Source organism: Cetorhinus maximus, chromosome 9 (assembly GCF_964194155.1).
Source record: "Cetorhinus maximus chromosome 9, sCetMax3.hap1.1, whole genome shotgun sequence".
Classification (NCBI taxonomy): Eukaryota; Metazoa; Chordata; class Chondrichthyes; order Lamniformes; family Cetorhinidae; genus Cetorhinus; species Cetorhinus maximus.
This window is the reverse complement of record NC_135887.1, coordinates 495,039-517,043: the sequence shown is the minus strand read 5'-3', so window position 1 is coordinate 517,043 and position 22,005 is coordinate 495,039. Positions and strand designations below refer to the sequence as shown.

Here is a 22,005-nt window from a genome sequence, read left to right as displayed (position 1 = left end):
CTGCTGAGGGCCTCCACAACCTCTGCCTGACATTCCCTTACCTTTTGCAGCATCTCCAGCAACTCAGGCAGGGCCAATCCCAGAGTCTCGTCATCCAACTTGGACGTCACAGATGCCTCTTCCCCAGCAGTCCTCTGAGTGCCCGGGTGTTTAACTGACCTGCCTCCCCCTGCTGTAGACACTTGTACGTGCAGTGACCACAAAGTGTGACAACCTACCAGAACTAGATCTGAAAAAAGTGCCATGTCAAAGCTTTTCATCTTGCACTCATCAGGCCATTTTGCAAGAATACCAATGTAAGGGGAAAACAACAATTTATACTGTATGTGAAGAGAGTGCTGATTGATTGTCAAGTGGACTCTGATTGGTAGAGGTGGCATGGAGAATGCACCAGTGATGGTGACTGACAGTTAACTGCCAAGCATAGTTTGAAATTTGAACTGGGCAGCTTTACCTTGATTGGTCAAGCTATTGCTCTGAGGAGTGAGTCAGTGAATGGATGTCACTTATTTTGTTCAGCTGAAACAGGAGCAATGCGTACATGTTCTTTCTGTCTTCACGGAACAGGACCCTGTGTATTAATATATGTAGCTTCCAGTACACACAAATGTGCTACTGCATGTACTGGCCTGGCCTCAGGTTCATGGTCCAGCAGGGCCCCAGCAACACCCCGAGGATGAGGAGGTTAGACCTATCTAACGGAGGTAACTCGCATGACCAACGTGTCTACCAACGAAGACTTTCTTATCTGGTGATGAGCAAAAGACAGTACCACACGTATCTGTGCTAGTCCAGTTTTAAGCCCAAGGCCATTTTGCAAAGAGTGGGGATAGGGGATAAAGGAAAAAAAAGTTTGGGATCATGACCCCGCACCCCTGTAGAACTCAAGGCACACTGATTCCCATTGTTTAACGAACGTGCATTGCTGATTCGAGACAAGGAGTTGAACTCTCAATGGTTTTCCCTTATTTGTGGTGTCAAGCAATGGTCATCCACTATAAGGAGTTTGTTTTTCTAGGATAAGCTTTTCCATTAATGTAGTTGTCTCCAATGCCAGTGGAATAAAGGATCACTGAGCTTGAATCTGCATGTCAAAAACAAAAACAGAAATACCTGGAAAAACTCAGCAGGTCTGGCAGCATCAACAGAGAAGAGCAAAGTTGACGTTTTGAGTCCTCATGACCCTTCAACAGAACTAAGTAGAAATAGGAAAGGGGTGAAATATAAGCTGGTATCACCCCTTTCCTATTTCTACTTAGTTCTGTTGAAGGGTCATGAGGACTCAAAACGTCAACTTTGTTCTTCTCCGCCGATGCTGCCAGACCTGCTGAGTTTTTCCAGGTATTTCTGTTTTTGTTTTGGATTTCCAGCATCTGCAGTTTTTTGTTTTTATCTTTGAATCTGCATGTGTTCAGTTTGCTTTTTCCTGCGTTACATTAAGTTTAATAACATTATTGTGAAATATAACATTTTTAATGTCTATTTTATGTTAGAAACTTCAATTGTTAACACCATACTTTGCAACAGGGAAACGGTACTCCCAGAAAACAGCACAAAGCATATGCATTATCATTGCAGCACAGCTAAGTAGGCAACAAGGAATTAATAAAACAGTGAAGGAATGGCCCCCACTGAAGCAATACATTTTATATAGCAACAAATGCCAGCAAATTAATAAATTGAGATGGCAGGGCATAGCAGCAAATTAAGTGGAGAGTGGTATATAATCAATTCATAAATTCATCTACAAGTGGGCACACCAACAAACAGCAAATTAGTAAATCAGAAGACACTAACGGATTAGTAAAATCATAGGGCAGCAGATACAATCAATCAATAGAGTTGTGGGTACACAAAGTTGATAAGGGCACACCAGCGAATCAATAAATTGATAGAGTTGTAGATGCGGCAACAAATCAGTGTATTAATGGAACTCCAGACACACCAACAAATGGGTAATGGAACATTAGCAGAAGAAATATGGTTGAGTGGCCAAGAGCTAGCTTTAGAGGTCACTGAAGGAAAAGGAGACATGTCTTATCAAGGAGATTTCTATCATGATAGCTGAGAGGAAATGGGAGGAGAGAAGTCACAGTGTTGTGGGCTCAGCGCTGAGGCAATATCTGGGGGAGAAGGCTGATTGGTACTTGGTAAGGTTTCCTTCCATATCTTCCACTAGAAAATTTTCATAGGTGTTGCACAATGAGTGCAGTTGATGGTCGCATTAATTAAAAAAGATGAGCTAAAATCTTGAGGTAATATCTTAGAACTCCTTAAGCTTGGCATCAGGGCAATGAGTGGGGTCAAAGAAGATGGTTTGTTGGAGAGCAGCTTGGGGATTATTTTCATTTAATATCTTCCCCTCACCACCCCAACACCAAGATTTGGTTTCTGAGATGGAAAATTGTCAAGTTAGTTTCAATAGTGTATAACTAGTTCAGTTTTATGCCATGTACATTCAAGCCTATAGTACCTATTTTAGTACACAGTAAAGCATTCCTTGACATGATCCCCAATTGAAGAACCTCCTTAATAATTAGTTGCATTAGTATGAGAATTGGAAATTTGGATTTGCCAAGTTTACCAAGCTATTAATTTTTATTTAGAGACCAGTGCAGAAATATTTCTAATATACACACATAACAATATTACACGAATACCATAAGGACTGCAGCGGTTCAAGAAGGCAGCACCCATAGCACTTGGGCACTACTGAGCCTAAATCCATGTCCACCGAATCTAGAAGACCATCACATATAGGTCTCTGTAAACCTTAGATCATTCTGACAATGTGCTACTGAGTGCTCTTGCAGCAACTATTTTAGATTTTTGTATGTTGTAAGAGCATGAGGTTAAGTTTTTAAACAGCCAGTATTTTGTTTATTTTTTTCTCTCTTCCATTCCAAATTGATGCATTTTAGAATATGGACATATTAGCCCGAATCTTGCATTCTTTCTTGTCAGGGGCTGATTTCCTTAAATATTTATTCAGGGTTCAGAAGCACTTTGAGATGGTTCTTCTATAAAAGATAAAAGCTGATTTAGCCCAGAGGCTAATTTGTAATATCTAAAAGAGCTTTTGGATTAAGGTGTTAAATTAGTTTTGCAAAGTTATAACTCATGCTTAGAATTTAAGCGTGTAGAGGCCTAAAGTTGCTGTGGAGATTATAGCTGTTTGCCACAGAAGAGTTTCCTCTTAATGTAATAATCAGTTCATTTATTCCATCTGGTAATAAGGTGAACTGAAAGGAAGTGTAATTGAAAGAAATATTCAAGAGTTGCATATTTTACCTTAGAAATTGCTCATTAAGATTTAGTTTTGCTGTTCTTCGAATTTGTGAATTAAAGATGAAAATATTTATTTTATTACTGTAAGTCAATCACAGCTTCCAATTGATACAAAAATGTGGTTAAGTATCTTGTTTCGTGTAATAACTGTCAGTGTCCCTGCAGTTTTTTTTAGTCAATAAAAAAGAATCCTTGAGCATTGAAAATCAGGAATAAAAAAACAGAAATTGCTGAAATGCACAGTAATTCTATCTGTAGCTGGAAAGAAAGAAACATCACCTGGATTGTTTCCCAGTGCATGTTTTAGGCAGCATGGTCCTAACACCTGCCAATTGAAATGCCACTGAGCCACCCCAATTTCCTCCCATCACCATGCAGGGCAGCTTGGAGGCAAGAAAGCTGCTATTTGTTGACCTACTGCCGCTGGGAGATAGGAAAATACAGCTCTGGTGCAGCCTTTAAAAGCTACAGAGTTAAATGGCAACATTATTGCTCAGCAAGATGGCAGAGAAACCTTGGAGCAAGTGGAGGGGTATCAGCTGCTGAATGTGATCAGATTTTCCAATGTGTCCCATCGTGGTGCAGATGGCAGAAGAGGTCATTGGATAGGCTCTGAAAGGGGACATTAGCAGAGTGGTGTTATGTCTGGATGGAGGTGGCAGATGGCATCAATGCAACTTCCACCAGCCTAAGAGCTGTCAAAATACCGGAAGAGATTTTATGACCTCACAAATTTAGGCCAAAGTTCTGATGCCAATGATAATCCATTAGAATTCTGACAGCTTTACTCACCTCTGCATCAATCATACACAGGTAACAGGGAAACTCATTTCTGCAGAGAAGTTGCCTCTTTAAACCATCCTTTCAACTCAACTATTTCACTAGGACCCTTTTTAGATGATGGCAGGGCAATTGTTGATTTCTGTTTTAAGAACAACTTTGGCAGAAGTCTTAGAAAGTGTTAGGCTATGTGTGCATACGTGTGATCAAGTGGGAGGAAATGGAGGGGAGGAACAATAGACAGGTATGAGGTAAATTTATTTGGTGTTTCTTTGTAGGTATAGTTCTTATTCATCCCTAAAGTTGCAAACAGACCAACATACAGGCAAAGAAACACCGATCTTTGCAGAATACGAATTGGCCTCCTCAATGTAATATCTGCCTCAGAGATACCTTGCAGCAGCTCTCACTGTCACTGATATAGCAGCAGTAACTATTAGGGTCCGAAGTAGGATTATATCTTGGTTGACACTTTGACTGTAAACCCAACAGGTGTTCAAACAGCTATAAAAATGTTATATGATTTAATTAGATGGATTTTGGGGTAAAGTAGTGTATTAATTTTTTTGAAGTTCAGCATCATTCTTTCTCTATATAAAATGTGATGTCTCTCCAGAGATTTAGCTGGGCTCTGCCCCTTTTTAAATTCATCATAAGAGTGCATGTGTCAAAGTAAGATGGCTGTTCATATGGATGCAAGTAAGGTTGTTCTTCAGAGATGAGGTCCTGTGGGTCATCAGCAGCAGCAGAATTGTATTCCACCACAATCTGTAACCTCATGGCCTGGTATATTCCTCAGTCTACTATTACCATCAAGTCAGGCGGGCAACCCTGGTTCAATGAGGAGTAAAAAAGAGCATGCCAGGAGCAGCACCACGTATACTAAAAATGAAGTGCCAACCTGGTCTCACAGGACTACATTTACATTGAACAATGGAACCAGCATGATAAAGAAAGAGCCAAATGATCCCACAGTCAATAGATCAAATCAAAGCTCTGCAGTCCTGTCACATCCAGTTGAAAATGAGGGTGAACAATGAAACAACTAACAGGAGGAAGAGGCTCCACAAACACTCCCATTCTGAATGATGGGGCAGCCCAGCGTGTCAGTGCAAAAGCCTTGGCTAAAGTCTTTCCAGCCACCTTCAGCCAGAAGTGCCACCACAGAAACCAGACTTACGTTACAAGAAATGGCTGAAGGCACTGGCTACAGCAAAAACTATTGGCTCCGACAACAACATGGCTGTAGTACTGAAGACTTTTTCTCCAGACCTAACCACACTTCAAGCCAAGCTGTTGCAGTACAGCTACAATATTGGCATCTACCCAACAAAGTGGAAAATTGCTCATGTGTATCCTGTCCACAAAAAACAGGACAAATCCAATTCCACCAATTGCTGTCGCATCAGTCCACTCTCAATCACCAGAGAATTAAGAGAAGGGATCATCAACAGAGCTATCAAACAAACTTATTCACAAATAGTCTGCTCACCAATGTTCAATTCGGGTTCTGCCTGGACCACTTGTCTCCATCTCTCATTAAAGTATTAGTCCAAACATGAAAAAAGGGGTGAATTCCAGGATGAGGTGAAACTGACTACCCTTGGCATCATGGCAGCATTTGACCAAGTGTGGTGTCAAAGATGTCTAGAGATCAATGAGAATCAGAGGAAAACCCTCCACCAGCTGAAGTCAGGCAGTGCGCAAAATAAAATGGTTGTGCTTGTTGAAGACCAATCATCTCACCCCCAGGGCATTGCTGCAGGAGTTTCTCAGAGTAGTGTCCTAGGTCTAACTATCATCAGCTGCTTCATCAATGACTTTCCCTCCATCATAATGTCAGCAGTGGGGATGTTCACTGACGATTGATGATTGCAAAGTGTTCAGTATCATTTGCAACTCCTCAGGTAGGCTGAAGCAGTTAAAATCCACATGCAACAAGACCTAAAGAACATTCAGGCATGGGCTGGTAAATGACAAGAAACGTTCATGCCACACAAGTGTCATGCAATGACCTGGCCAACAAGAGAGAGCGTAACCACTTCCCCTTAGCATTCAACAGCATTGCCATCATCAAACCCCAGCCATTAATATCCTGGGGGTCGCCATTGACCAGACACTTAACTGGATCACCTATATAAATATGATCACTACAAGAGCAGGTCAGAGACTAGGTATTCTCTAGTAACCCATCGCTGACTCCCAGGTCAGGACTGTAATGGAATATGCTTCACTTGCATGGATGAATGCAACTCCAAAAGACTTAAGAAGCTCAACATCATTCAGGACAAAGCAACCCGCTTGATTGGCGCCCCATCGACCAGCTTAAAAATTCACTCCCTCCACCATCGCTGCACTGTGGCAGTAGTATGTACCACCTACAAGACAGCCTCTTCGACAGTACCTCCTAGACCCACGACCTCTACAAGGGCAGCAAGCAGATGGGAACACACCACCTGCCAATTCCCCTTCAAGTCACGCAGTATCCTTCATTGTCACTCAGTCAAGATCCTGGAACTATGTAACAGCACTATGTGGATACCTTCATCAGAGTTTTCAGAGGTTCAACAAGGTGGCTGATGACTTCTTTTTTAAGGGTCATTAGGGATAGGGAATAAATGCTGGCCTTGCCACCAAAACCCATGTCCTGTGACTACATAAAAGATTGCCCAGTGTTCAGATGTTAGGTAACAGAGGAAGAATTATACACATGATCAGGAACAATGACATTGATTTCCTGTGAAAGTGCCATGGGCTGGTACTTTACAGCTCCTCTGTGGATATGATGGCAGCCAGGTTGGGGGAACCATAAAATTAGGTGCAATGGCAATCACAGCACCTAAGTTGTGCCACCTACACAACTTCACCTGCCCCCACTGAGATTTTACCAGCAGTGGGACCTTTCTGCCCATAAGCTAATTGAGGCACGTAAGTGGTCAATTAATGGCCACTTAAGGGCCTCCTGCTGCTGCTGCTGGGATTTTATCTGCAGCAGGGGAGGCTGGTGCCAAGTATCCAGCCGGCCAGGTAAAAGCTGCCAGATTGGTGACTGGGCAATGGAGAGTGCCTCCTTTTAGCTGCTTTAGTTACCTTTAAGACCGGCTCCGTCGCTGCACGTGCCTTTCTGGGACTACCTGTAGTCTTAGCAGTGACCACCGCTCCTGTTGACGGTACTGGGACAAGAGAGCTGCTGGCCATTTGATTGTCTGGTAGCTTTCAGAGGTGGATGTTTCTCTTGGAAGAGGGTTAGAAGGTCTGTTTCAAGCCAATTAAAGGCCTGATGGCTGTCAAATGGTTACGGGTTGAGCTGGCCAAGCAGTAGTGGGTTCACCCCCGCACTCCACATCTGGCATAAAATTCAGACCATGGACCAGAACTTTATGCTCCTCCCCCACCAATCCCCTCCCCCCACCTCCCACCCTACCACCGGCAGGTTCAGAGGTGGGGTGGAGCATGAAATTGCATGGACGGGATTCCCTCTGGGATCTCACTCGCTTAGACCTGGTCGCAATTTTACTCTGGGCGGGCAGGGCTTCGGATGGGAAGCCACCCTTCCCCCAATTAAGGCCCTTAAGTGATCACTTAATGGGCACTTGAGGGCCTTTTCTCTCACCCACCCTCCATTTTTAGGCTGGTGGGCGAAGGACAGATCAGGAGGCAAACTCAAAAACGAACAGAGTTCAATCTTGGGTGGGGGTGCGTGGGGGGGCGCCTCCATCAGAAGCCCCCTTCTGACTGTGGGCGCCCTCCCCTTAAGGCCCGGTGACCTGCGGATCTCCCTCCCTGCTGGTCTATCACCCAGGAGCTTGGTCACCCCCTCATGAGCCCCAGGCCTTCTCTACCCTCCCTGCCCTGGAACCCCAGCCACTTACCTCTCCTCCAGTTCTCAGCACTTAGTTCCAGGAAACTCCCTGCAGGACTTTTTCCGGCTACTGCAGCATGGTTCCAGGAGGGGCTGGAGAGTTGCTAACCAATCTGATTGGCCGGCAGCTCTCCAAGGTGGGACTTCCTCCCAGTGATGGGTGGAAGTCCTGCCTTATACCAATCAATGCTCATTAGAGCATGAAATGGTATCGGGCCTGCAGGCGTCAGCAGGAGATGTGTTCGCCACCGATTCTTCAGATGGTGGGGAGTGAGTCTCCTGAAAATTCAGGCCATGAATTCATAACGCACAGAAGGAAGCCATTTGGTCCATTGAGTTCATACCAGCTCTCTGTTTAGTAATCAAGTCAGTCACATTTCCCCTCTATCCCCATTGATCTAAGTTTATTTCCCTCAAAATTCCTTTGGAAATAATTGATCGCTTCCGCTTCCATCGACCTTGTAGGCAACGAGTGCCAGCTCATTACCACTTGCTACATAAAAAAGCTCTTTCTCTGCATCTCTTGCCCAAAAGTTGTGTCCACTACTCCTTGTACCGTCAGTGAATAGGAACAGTTTTTCTTTGTCTAACTTATTTAAACCTATCATAATCTTGTACAACTCTCCCCTCAACCTCCTTTGCTCCAAGGAGAACAACTCCAACATCTAACCTCATAACTAAATTGTCTGATCCCTGGAACCATTCTGTTAAATATCCTTTACAATCTTTCAAGGACCCTCACAGTCTTCCTAATATAACAAAAACAACAACAACTTATGTTTGTAGAGTGTCTTTAATGTAATGAAATGCCCAAGATGCTTCACAGGAGCATTTTAAAACAAAATGTGACACCATACCACATAAGGAGATACTAGGTCAGATGGCCAAAAGCTTGGCTAAAGAGGTAGCTTTTAAAGAGTGCCTTAAAGGAGGAAAGCAAGGTAGAGAAGCAGAGAATTGTAGGGAGGGAATTCCAGAACTAGGGGCCTAGGCAATGGAAGGCACAGTCACCAATGGTGGAGCAATTATAATTGGGAATGCACAAGAGGCCAGAGGTTTGGAGGAGATTACAGAGATCAGGAGGGGCAAGGCCACTGAGGGATTTGAAAATAAGGATGAGACATTTAACGTCAAGAGGTTGCTTGACTGGGAGCCAATGTTGCTCAGCGAGAACAGGGGTGATAGAGATATGGAACCGGCTGCAAGCTAAGACACAGGCAGCAGAGGTTTGGATACCCTCAAGTTTAGGAGTGTAACATGTGAAAGATCAGCCACGCGTGTGTTAGAATAGTTGAGTCTAGAGGTAACAGAGGTATGAATGAGGGTTCAGCAGCAGATGAGCTGAGATAAGGGTCAAGTCTGGTAATGTTAAAAGAAGTGGAAATAGACAGCCTTAGTGATGGCACAAATATAAGGTTGGAAGCTCATCTCGGAATCAAATGTGATTCCAAGGTTGTGAACAGACAGGTTTAATCTCAGACTGTTGCCAGGGAGAGGGATGGAGTTGGTAGCTAGGGAACAGAGTTTGGAGTAGGTGTTGAAAACAATGGCTTCAGTCTTCCCAATATTTAATTGGAGGAAATTTCTGCTCATCCAGTACTGCAAATTGGATAGCAAACAGAGAAGGAATTGGGAGATGTAGTGGTGACGTAGAGCTGGGTATCATCAGTGTACATGTGAAAGCTAATGTGGTGCCTTTTGATAATGTCACCAAGGGGCAGCATAATAGATGAGAAATAGGAGGGGGCAAAAGATAGATTTCTGGGAGATAGCAATGCGTGAACAGGAAGAGAAGCCATTGCAAGTGATTCTATGGCTACAAATAGATGCAGTGAAATCACATGAGTCATACTCAGATGACATAAAATTCCAGTGATGTCGTCAATCATTTCCCCCAGCAGAATAGCAAATCCTATAGAATGATGCCCGTGATAAGCCGAAATTCTGCACTAGTAACTCCGTAGTAGCCGAACTGGTCTAAGCTCGTCATGTAACCACACCAGCTAAACAGAGCAAATTAGACCACAGAAGAGCGCAAAATCATGGAGTGCTGGACAAGCCATCATTTGACGTTGATCTCCCTGTGAAAGGATGTGCAAAACCTGTGAGTATAGTTAAATCTGTGAGAAAGTTAAAAGTGTTGTTGATCGGAGAGATAGGCTGGAATGGGGCCTCCTTGGCCATCATAAAGATATACTTAACATGAATTTCTGGGCAGATCCCCTGGGATTTGGCTCATCAGAATTTTACTGTAGATAAGAATGGAACCAGTTGAGAGCAGTCCCAACTAGCTGAACGACAGTAGAGAGGTGTTGGAGCCAATGGTGTGGTCGGCTGTGTCAAAGGCTGCAGACAGGTCAAGAAGGATTTTGATGGAACGTTTGCCCTTGTCACAGTCACATAGGATGTCATTTTTGACTTTGATAAGAGCTATTTTGGTACTGTGGCAGAGGCTGAAACCTGATTGGTGAGATTCAAATATGGAATTCTGGGAAAGATGGGAACAGATTTGGGAACCAACAACACATTCAAGGACTTGAAGAGGAAAGGGAGGTTGCAGATGGGACTGTAGTGTGCAAGCCCTCTTCTGAGCTCATCTTGTCCATGAGACCCACCTCCTGTTCCCTCAATCCTTTTCTCACTAAACTGATTATCATCCAACTTCCCCTCCTAGCCCCATGTTAGCCAATATCGTAAATGGTTCTCACTCTTCAGGTGTTATCCCTCTCTCCTTTAAGTCTGCCATCATGAACCTTCTCATAGCCATAACATGTTGCCGGCTGGCTAAATTAGGTGAGAGTGGTACTTCAATCGCTTAGTAGGACAAAGTCCTGCCCTCAAGAGCTGCTAGCCAATTTGATAAGAAGTCCTGACAGTGCCAGAGCTCACTACTGAGCACTGCTGGGGCTGCAAGGAGGAACAAGAAGAAGAGTGATGGCTTCCAGAGATTGGTAAGTCCCAGGCGTTTAGGGTGGGAGGAATACAAGAGCCAAGGGAGGGGTGGGAGGGGGTTGGGGGGCTGGCTTTTTGAGGGCAGGTGGTGAGGAACAAAGGGGGCGGTGACATCTTGGAGAGAATGCCCCTGGTGCACACAGGGCATCTCCCAAATGATGTGCCCCTTTCCTTTCTTCCCTTGTTCAACCTGGCCTCAAAAAATGTACTTCCCACTCCCCCATGCCTGCCTACGCCAACCGTATTATGGCTAATGTGGGCAGTATAATATCCCGTCAATTGACCTCGTAATAAGCTCAATTGACATTTAATTATTTATTTAAGTATGGTAGGCAGGCTGCCGATTTCAATGCCTGCCCGTCTAGCGTATTGTGGGGTACAACTTGGGGATGGACGGGAAGGTGGTGGGCTGGGCATTCCTCGTATTTTACGTGCCTCCCCCCCACCCAACCTGGCAATGGGCCATAAAATCCAGCTGAATGTCGCTATTAATGAAGCCAAAGTGCCATATGCTTTGCTAACTACTCTTTCATTATATCCTGCCACCTTGAAAAATCTCTGCACATGAACCATCAGGCTCTTTAGTCCCTCCACAGCCTTTAGAACTGTGCCATTAAGTACATATTATCCCTTCTTAACCCTTCTGCTAAAATGCATCACCTCACATTCCTCTATATAAATTCTATCTGCCAACTGTCTAGGCGTTCTGCTAGCCCATCTACATCTTGTTGCATCAATTGGTATTACCTTTACTGTTTGCCACACTTCCACGTTTGATGTCATGGGCAAATTTTGAAAATGTAGAGAACATCCACTGCATTCCCTCGTCAACTTCTTTGTTCCTGCATCAAAAATTCAATTAGATTAGTCAAACTCTATCTGCCTTTTACAAATTTGTGCTATCCTTAATTAGCTCAAACCTTTACAAGTGCCTGCAATTTTTTCCTTGATTATTGTTTCTAAAACTTTACTCACCACTGATGTTAAACTGACTGGCCTGTCGCTACTAGGTATGTCCCTACACTTTTTCTTGAACAAGGGTGTCACACTCACAGACAAAAACAGCAAATGCAGGAAAAAGAGGATAGAAAATAGGATAGAAGGGGGGGATAAAAAGAGGGATAAAACCACAGATGAATGAATAAAAGTAAAAATAAAAATAAGTGGATAAAAAAATAAAAACGAATGTAGAGAAAAGGGGATTTAAAAAGTGGGTGAGGATGGAGGAGAGAGTTCATGGTCTGAAGTTGTTGAACTTAATGTTAAATCCAGAAGGCTGTAAAATGCCTAATCGGAAGATGAGGTGCTGTTCCTCCAGTTTGCACTGGGCTTCATTGGAACATTGCAGCAGGCCAAGGATGAACATATGGGCATGAGAGCAGGGTGGTGTGTTGAAATGGCAAGTGACAGGGAGGTCTGGGTCATACTTGCGGACAGACCGAAGGTGTTCTGCAAAGCAGTCACCCAGTCTACGTTTGGTCTCTCCAGTGTAGAGGAGACCGCATTAGGAGCAGCAGATTCAATAGAGCAAATCGAAGGAGGTGCAAATGAAGGACTGCTTTACCTGAAAGGAGTGCTTGGACCCTTGGACGGTGAGGAGAGGGGAAGTAAAGGGGCAGGTGTTGCACCTTCTGCGATTGCATGGGTAGGTGCCGTGGGAAGGAGGTGAGGTATTGGGGGTGATGGAGGAGTGGACCAGGGTGTCACGGAGGGAACAGCCCCTTATGGAATGCTGACGGGGGGGGTTGAGGGAAAGATGTGTTTGGTGGTGACATCATGCTGGAGTTGGCGGAAATGGCAGAGGATGATCCTTTGAATGCGGAGGCTCGTGGGGTGAAAAGTGGGGACAAGGGGAACCCTATCATGGTTCTGGGAGGGAGAGGAAGGTGTGAGGGCAGAGGTGCAGGAGATAGGTCAGACATGGCTGAGGGCCCTGTCAACCACCGTAGGGGGAAACCTTGGTTAAGGAAGAATGAAGACATGTCAGAAGCGCCGTTTTGGAAAGTGCATTATTGGAACAGATGCGACGGAGGCGAAGGAACTGAGAGAATGGGATGGAGTCCTTACATGAAGCAGGGTGTGAGAAGCTGTAGTTGAGGTAGCTGTGGGAGTTGGTGGGCTTGTAATGAGTATTGGTGGACAGTCTATCACCAGAAATAGCGACAGAGAGGTCAGGGAAGGGAAGGGGGTCACACTTGCCACTTTCCAACCCTATGGCACATCCTCAGTATTTAGGGAAGACTGGATTATGGCAAGTCCTTCCACTGCTCCCAGCTCCACTTCCCTTTACAATGTTGGACGCAAGCCATCCTGACCAGGAGACGTATTCACTCTAAGCATAGCCAGCCTTTCCAGTGCATCCTGCCTATCAATTTTCACCCCATCCATTACCTCTACCATCTCCAATTATACTGATATTTTGTCAGCATCCTTTGCCTTATTAAACACCAATATAAGATGCTTATTAAGTATTCTAGCCTTGCCTTGCACCTCTAAGCATATATCATCTTCTTTTTCCTTATAGAGCCTAGCCTGCTTCTTATTACCTGCTAACTATTGACATTCCAGTAGAAGATTTTTAGTTACCTTTAGGTTAACTGGCAGTCAATTCTCATATTCTTTCTTTTCCAGTACTATTTTCCTCTTCACTTCCCCTCTCAACTTATTGTATTTGGTCTGGTTCTTGCTTGAAGAATTCACCTGCCAAACATCATTCACCCTCTTGTTTGTTCATTATATTCTCTATTTACCTGGTCATCCAAGGAACCCTGGCCTTAATTCCCCCATTGTAACCTCTTGTTGGAATGTACCCTAGCCTGTACATGAAACATTTCTTCCTTAAAGATCACCCATTGTTCCATTGCAGTTTTTCCTGCCAAACTTTGGTCCAGTTTTACCCTGGTTTATGTACATTTTCATCCCATTGAAGTTAGCCCTCTTTCAATTTAAATGCCTCCTTTTTAGTTAGACCAAAAACATAGGCCAGGATTTTCCATGTGTTCAGTGGCGAGATCGGAGAATCTCATGAGAATGCCCTTGGCATGTTTCCCAGCAACGTGAATCTAGGAGGCAATTGTCCCCTCCCCCCGTCAATGGCGGGCTGCGTTTCCCACCGTTGAACATCAGGAACTTTGTTTGAAAGCAGTTGCATCTCATTGTTGTGGCCATACATCAAATTTAGAGCCCACATCGGTGAGATTTTATGACAGCGTGATTTACAACTGGCTTTAAAAGGTGTGCACCTGGTGACCTGAACTTCGAGGTGAACTCAGAAGTGAGTGCACACAACTTTGCACAGTGTTCGTGATGATCCCAGTGCGAGGAAGCGGCTCCGCGGATTCAGGGGTGGGTCGCAGGCAAGTCTCCACAGCAGCTTCTTCATGGCAGACTTGTGGTGCCGGGGCAAAGGTGACAGTGCCGGGGAGAAGGGAACCTTGGGGCAAGGGCTACAGTGCTGGGGAGATGGGAAACATGGGGTAAGGGCTACAGTGCAAGAGAAGGGGGTTCATGGCAGCACAGACTGAAGTTTGCATACAAACACATGCCGGGGGAGCAGGGGGAAGAAAACAGCTGGGCAAATGCCGAAACATGACAAAGATGAACACTCTTCCACAGCTGAGAGTGTTTAGCTTGAGCTCAATTGACATGCTTGGAGTCAGGCTAGTCAAGCAAGTGTGCCCAGCCAAGCAGCACTAATTCCTGACAGTGCCAGTGATTGCTCCTCCACTGTTAACCCCTCGTGCGTACACTTCAAACTCCAACAAGTGCTATGGTGCTGCAAAACCATTGGGTGCCTGGGCAAGCTTGGAGATTCTCTTGGGAAAGATGGCCATTGAACACTGATGGAGGGGTGCACTCCTAGTCCCTTGCATTATGTTTAAGTTGACATTGAAAAGTCACCCTCATGGTCCAAGCACATTGCAAAACCCTGGGGTGTAGGTTAGGACAATGCCTGCACCTGAGATGAGAATTCAGGATTCTGGTGAGTGACTGAAGCCGTCGCCACTTGGTCATGTGGTGTGGGGCGGTTTTGAGTGAGGGAATTATGACCCATCATGTGCACCAAACACTGGGCATCCACCTGGTGGCTTGAACTCACCAGCATACATTAAGGGGCCTTCAGAGGCACCCGCAGGCGATTACTTGACCAAACGTGGTCCTTAGGAGAAAATTGCTGACTCTTGTGTTTTGATACTGCAGTGAGGAGACCATCAAGAACATGGAGCTTAGTGATCTTGCTGTCTGCTTCATTAGGCAGGAGAGAGCAAGGAGAAGAATGCAACAGAGATGCCTGGCTCGCCAAACGGAGGAGCAGAATCCTGAAGACCATGGGACAGCACGGATCCTCTGCACGTGGAGGATGAACCCCACAGAGCCTTTGTTTGTAGACGCATCACTAGATCCAGGGGCTATAGACGGCGCTTGTGCTACCTGCAGATGAACAAGAACCAGTGTCACTGATGACTGCACATGTCAAGGGAACTGGTCACGCACATATGCCACCTTCTGCAGGATTTGGCACCACGGAGACCCATGCTCAATTTCTATGAAAGTAACTCCTTCCAGGGCTGCACTGGGGACCTTCGCAGGATCTCACAAGCCTCCACCCAGAAATGTAACCAGGAGGTCATGGATGCCCTTTTTGCCAAGGCACACAGCTTTGTCAACTTCGACAGAGATCAGGCAAGCCTGGAAGAAAGAGTGGTGGGATTTGCTGAGATTTCCGTATTCCCAGTGTGCCATTGACTGCACTGACATGGCTCTTAAATTTCCCTGGCAACAAGAAGTTCAGTAAGTGAACCGCAAAGGCTTCCACTCTCTCAATGTTCAGCTGGATTGTGACCATAATAAACGGATCATGCAGATGTGTGCAAGATACCCCGGAAGCATCCATGACTCATACATCCTCAGCAGACCTCAGATCCCTGACATCTTCCAGGGATCACACAGGATGCAGGGTTGGCTCCTCGGGGACAAGGGCTGCCCGCAAAGGATGTGGCTGATGACGTCCGTGCGGGGGCCTCAGGCTCCTGGTGAGAGAAGGTACAATGAGGCTCATACCGTAACTCGGAGTTTGGTTGAACACACCATTGGCATCATGAAAATGAGGTTCTGATGCCTGGACACATCTGGCGGAGCACTGCAGTACACTCCCCAGAAGGTGTCATGCATCATCGTGGCTTGCTGCATGCTACACAACTTGGTGATGCAATGTGGGCAGGACCTGGATGATGAGGAGATGCAAGAGCTGCACGTCTCCTCTGAGGAGGAAGTCAAAGGGGATGAGGGTGATGAGGTCCTGGAAGGTGAGGGTGCAGGTGATGAGGCCCTTGCACTGGCCAGATAAGGCAGGGGTACTCCTGAGGCCCTCATTGCCACAAGATTCCAGGAGGATGATGATGAGATGCAGTGAGGACACTCCTGACATCTTCACATTGCATCTGGGTACGTCTGATACTTGTCTGGCTGAGAGCAGCGCACATACGCTCTGTGAAGAGACTCATATCATTGAGACGCTGCTGAGATACAGCGAGCACATGGACTTTAAGACAAATTGATCCTTTGGCAGCTTCATCACCTGTTCCCTTCAGTACCACACCTTCACCTGTCAGGAATGGTGATGAGATGAGGGGTGCAGTCCTGCCTCGATGGTGCTGAGAGCACACAGAGAACAACCCCGAACCCAGTGACGCTTGGGTAAGAGATTCTTGCAGCAAACACAAGCCACATGGAGGTGCACACATCACTGATCTGGACAGTGACTTTGAAGCCGGACAATCACTGTGCTCAAAAGGTTACACACGGCACAGGGGAGAGGCCCTGGACTGTGACACTAGCCTTAATTTTGTGTAGTTTCACATCTGATTGACATGAACACTGCTCATCATAACAAGGAGCCTCAGACAAGGAGACATTCTTGGGGGTGTATTTACAATGGTCAATATTAAATACAAGTGATTAACACCCGTGCCCAACTAAATCTTCTTGAACTTTCCAACCTGCTGCTACGTCTTGGTGCTCTGCTGACATCCACAGCAGAGGTGGAGGTGGCCTGTGGTCTGCTACACCCTGTTGTCTATGATGACTGTGGCGGGCATTCTTTGGAGGGCCCTGACCTGCTTTCGGGGTCCTATCTTGCGGCACTGGCACCCTCCTCGGCCTGTGGAGCTGGAGCTGCGGGGGTCACAGGAAGAGGTGATTCGGATGGGCCGAACACTCCTGGAGTCACTTGGGTGGATAGGCACAGTGTATGCACCTGCTGAAACTCCTCCCTATGGGTGCCTGAGAGTCCCTGGCTGACTCCTCGAGAGGAAGCGGCAGCTGGAGTGAGCTCGAGATGTCCCACCCCTCTATCGTGTTGACACTGATGGGTGCCTGCAAATGCCTCAGCGATGGAGTTCAACACCTTCAGCAGTGCAAGACCAATGTCCTGGGCCAATTTCTCAATGGCGACCACCATCCTATCAGTGTTGACCTTGGCGCATTGGCATGCCGGCACTATCGCCTCAGACTGAAGGTGAACAGACTCCTCCATCGTGCCATGCAATCTGAGGAGTGCAGCGGACATCCCTTCCTAGTGTTCCCTAGCCTGCCTTTGCAGTTCCAGCACCTGTGGTATGTCCGGATCCAGAGGATCATCATCTGACTCAGACTCAGCAGATTTCTGGCCTCCAGTAGTCCTCCAAATGCCAGAAACCTGGGAAGTCCCTGCCTCCACCTGCTATGGATCAGACAGTGTGATGTGCTCACCAGGTTGTGATCCCGAGGCTACTCTAATACTAAGCCCTATCGAGGTGTTTGACTGCACTGGTGGAGGGTGTGGGGGAACACAGTGACGGGTCTTCATTGTCGGTGCCTGTGGATTCCTCTTCCATGGTGTCCTCAGGGACTTGGCTCGTGAACATCCTCGGCTGCTTTCCAGATGTGCCTGTGAAAGCACGGAGAGATAATTAGTGCTTGGAAGGGGGCTGCGGAACAGGGAAACTCACTCACAGAATGGTTGTCCGATGGTTGTTGCACTGCTGGATCCTCACTTGGTCGAGCATCGCCGACCTCACCGTCAGCACAGGAATCGTCCACATTATCACTGGCCAGCTGGATGGCTCTATTTTGATGTCAGGCATTCCTCCCAGTCTACAACCTCCTTTTTGTTGTGCACCAGCTTCTCCTGCATGAATACAGCTGGAAAGAGTGTAAGCAGGATGCTTGCCAGGCCAGATGAGAAGCATGCCTAGCATGTTTGGATGGTGAGTGGTGCCATGGGCGGAATGAGGACACGATCCACAGGGCAGATGAAGCTGTGTGTGAGAGAGTGAATGGCAATGTCCCATGAGCTGGCAGTGAGTGAGATCCCTGTGGATGTGTGAAGTGGTTTGTGAGTGTGTGAGTTGAGAGTGATGAGAAGAGTGACTTACCCTGGTGGAATGGAGGAGAACATGTATCTTCTTTCAGCACTGGATGGTTGTCCGCTTTTGCCGTGCGTTGGCACTGACTAACGCTTCCACCGCCTCCCGTGCTAGATTGATAACCTTGCTTGCTGGTCTTCACCCAGAGCAGGGTTAGAAGACATCGAGGCGGGCCTCCACTATGTCTAGTAGTTGCTTGAGGGAGACGTCACTAAATTTGGGGGCAGCATGTTTCCTAGCTTTGGCAGCCATCAGTTCTCAGCAGCTTCCTAGCCCTTAAAGAGTGCTAACTTTCTGCAGGGCCGGCTTGCCAATGGCACCCGGTTTACTGAAGGCCAGAGGTCACGGTGGGGTGGGGGATCAGAGGCCGCCCTGCCAACGATCCAACGTAAAATCTGTGCCACTCAATTTTTTTAACAAAGTGGTGCATAATATGAAGGAAAAAGCGGCCATTGCCATTGGTGCGTCACACGCCAATTCTCCTGCCTGATATTGGACTTTGCCGATTTCTGGGACAATTCCGCCAATAGTGAACAAGGAAGTTCTCCTGAACACATTTTAGAAATTCCTCCCTCTTTTTTCCCCTTTCTCTAACATTATTCCAATTGTTAATTGAATAATTAAAGCCCCCCATTATTACCACTCTATAGTTCTTGCATATCTTTGTGATTTCCCTGCAGATTTGCTCCTTTATCTCTCTCTCACTGTTTGGAGGGCTATTGAATATCCCCAGTAGTGTGATCATACCTTTCTTGCTTCTCTACTCTAATCAAATGGACTCTGTCCTTGCCCCCTCAGGGACATCCTCTCTTATCAACCCTGCAAGCTGTTGTGTGGCCATCTACTGGGATCTTTGATCCAGGAAACTCCCAGCTTCTCTAATGCTCCACAGTGACTCCAGCTGCCCCTCAAACTCCAGAGAATGAGCTCAAGTAGGTGGAGAGACTTCCTACACATGTGGTTCCCCCAAGGCTCATGAGGTGCCCTGAAGTTCCCCTGTGGTGTAGGAATTACAAGCAACAGGTCTCAGCTTCCCATTCATCATCTGAAAAAAATTCTATTCCCTCTTTTAGAATTTAATTGGCACATTGTTTAAACTATTAATTTTAATTGATGTCTTTCGACCTTGACTCTCAGGCCTCACAGTCTCCCAATTCCTCTCTTGGGCCGCTACTGGTTTTTTAAAAAATACCGGAACAGAACTAGACAAATTCCCTCACTCACCAAATTCCCCAAGCTTGGAACTCTATTGACTAAAGTACCCCATAGAACTGGAACCTGCGCATTAGTGAAAACCTCCTTTATTAATATTAGCAAAAATTCCAAAGACCTAAGTCAGCCCCTACTGATAGTCATTTGAGGACCAACCAACAGCCACCCTTTTAATTTGAAGTTCCAGAATCATGGAACTGTAAATGAAACATCATTATTGATCATAATTAAATTATGTAAAATAATTTAGCTGTAAACGGCTTGGGTTGGGAGATGTGCATCTTAGTGCTTTAGATAGTTATAATAAAACTGTGGTGTACCCACACAGAACCTATATATGTAAGGAAATTTTTCTGTCTATTTTTGTTATACGATGAAAGAAGAAGGCGCAGTATCCATTGGTATATGAGGTTAATGTTTGCATCAAGAAGATTTTAAAATTGTGTAGATATATTTTAAACTTTCTAATACTGCTCTAATAAAGGATCTACACCTGAGTTGTTAACTCATCTGTCCTCTCTCCTGATGCAAATTGATATTCTTCGTATTTGAAACATTTTTATTTTTGTTTTGAATTTTTGCCATCAAAAGTTTTCTGCTTATCTAAAGTGCTGAACATAGGAATGCAGAAACATGACCTGACCAATTACAGCACACAAGGGTCTAAATCTGGCGATTATGAATAAGGCGCAATGTCATTAAATATTGCACCAAAGATTTGCCAGCCACTCGCTGACCAGCTTTGGTGAGGTAGGAGAGGAGAGATGACTAGTGTTGTTTGGATATTAAGTTTGTAGACTCAGAAAATTTTGGGTTTGTAAGCTCAGGCTTGTGTCATATATACAGCCATTTGGATTAGCATCAGTTTATTATGCAGCCTACACTTCAAAGCTTCGTATTTTCTTACTCACAGTCAACACTCTGTAATCTCATAATTTTAAATTGCAAAACAGCACATGAAGCCTCAGATTTCCTATTTTATCAAATTTACCAGCTACTGTATTAATGGTCAGTATCCATGATAAAGATATGAGTACACTGATTAAAACATAATTTTAAAAAGAGTTTTAAATAAATGAACTACATCCACATTATACATCCCAAATTCAAATCCAGAATTAACTGTTATTCTATGTACTAAGAGCATTAAATGTAATTGTAGCAGGAGGATTGTCTAAGAGAAGAGGGAATCCACCTTGGAAAGCTGACAATATTCAATCCCTTTCACTGCAGGAGAGAATTGATGTGTCCCCATAGGCCAGACCATTAAACCTTGTTGATCACTCATATGGTTGTAGGAAACTTTTGGGGCAGGAGGTTAAAAATAGCTTCACCGAAACCTTTGGCATACAAATGTTATGATCAGTGCAACCAGATCTATGTTGCCACAAAGAAATCCATATAAGCATACAGACAGAAGCATTAAATGTTGTGTTTAAATTAATTTAAATACTTTTTAATCCCAAAGCTATTGACTGAGCTTGTTTTAAATCAAATTCATTTCATAGTAAAATACCGAGAAAGACTGAGTTTTGTAACCTTAGAGGAACATTGAGAGGTGGTTTGCAAACTTTTTTCACTTAGAAATAAAATCCCATTGTAAATGAAGCACCTCATAATGCCTTTCCTGATCTTTGCCGCCATGAGAAAAATGAAACGGCTCTATCATCACTTCTCTTTCCTCCAATCAGAAAGAGGTTTATCAGACATTCCGTTAATGAATACCATGCCCCTTTCGAGAAGCCAATGTTGTATATTTTATGAAAACTTTATGCCTGTTCATCTTGATGCTGTTTCATAAAATAAGAAGTTGTAGATTTGAAAGGATCAGGAAATCATTAAAGTAACCCAGAGGGCTCTTGGCTGAGGATGTTATGCATTTTGCTGTTCCACACCCTGCCTGGGAATGAGGTCAGGCTCCAGGTAGATGTGTGTAACAACTACATTTATCCAGTCTGTCCATATTGAAAATGGCAGCTGTGGTAGGTTAACAGAAGTACAACTAGTAATAAACAAAAATTGGTGGTAAGATATTAACAATTCGCTTGGCTGTAACTCCAAATTAAGGCGTGTTATTCCTTTTAGAATATCAATCATGGAATTTGTTTGGTCTTGCAACTGAACAGGGTAAGGCTTAAAATATTGCTGACGCATTACAGTAGTCATTCCCTGGCAATGAGGTTAAAGAAAATCTAATGCTGATAAGAATCTAATTTAAGTCAAATAGTGGCTTTCTAAATCTCTTTTATGTCGAACAATTAATTTTTAACAAGTACACAGTGCTCTAGATACTATTATCAGTATTTCTAAATGATAAAAGTTGCTTACCTTGTCCTGTTCTTTGGAACTATTTTTACAGTTGTGGAGGAGTTCTCTCTTTTTCCTGTTTCATTTACCTCTTTAGGACTGAGACTTGGAATTTTTTTTTGCATGTTCATGTCTCATGGATAGAATTGCAGACGTCACTGTGACATAAACAGAGTCAGACAGCTGATTACTCCATCT

The 22,005-nt window shown here is 45.0% G+C and overlaps 1 protein-coding gene and 1 long non-coding RNA gene across 8 annotated transcripts in view; one reads left to right on the top strand and one right to left on the bottom strand.

Annotated features, from left to right (window-relative positions):
* LOC144684306 (uncharacterized) overlaps nt 1-22,005 on the top strand; it is a 245,606-nt gene that overhangs the window by 13,515 nt on the left and 210,086 nt on the right. For 3 of the 5 annotated variants that reach the window (XR_013577476.1, XR_013577475.1, XR_013577477.1), the window contains exons 1-2: nt 21,269-21,482; nt 21,586-21,627. The exons of the other annotated variants lie outside the window; for them this stretch is intronic. This is a non-coding gene — a long non-coding RNA (uncharacterized LOC144684306). Of the gene's footprint in view, nt 1-21,268; nt 21,483-21,585; nt 21,628-22,005 lie in introns of those variants that run through there. 5 annotated transcript variants of the gene reach the window in all.
* Nucleotides 1,452-21,961, bottom strand: LOC144684304 (uncharacterized). Of its 3 annotated transcripts, none has more exons than XM_078547927.1 (3): nt 21,829-21,961; nt 11,630-11,724; nt 1,452-2,391 (listed from the first exon to the last, which is right to left on the bottom strand). In XM_078547927.1, exons 1-3 carry the CDS (start codon nt 21,936-21,938, stop codon nt 2,264-2,266), a joined length of 333 nt encoding a protein of 110 aa, XP_078404053.1. In that variant the 5' UTR covers nt 21,939-21,961; the 3' UTR covers nt 1,452-2,263. The 3 variants fall into 3 exon arrangements, 2 of the variants coding, with proteins under 2 accessions (XP_078404053.1, XP_078404054.1); XR_013577474.1 differs by lacking the exon at nt 1,452-2,391 and adding an exon at nt 2,403-3,020; XM_078547928.1 differs by lacking the exon at nt 1,452-2,391 and adding an exon at nt 8,705-10,011.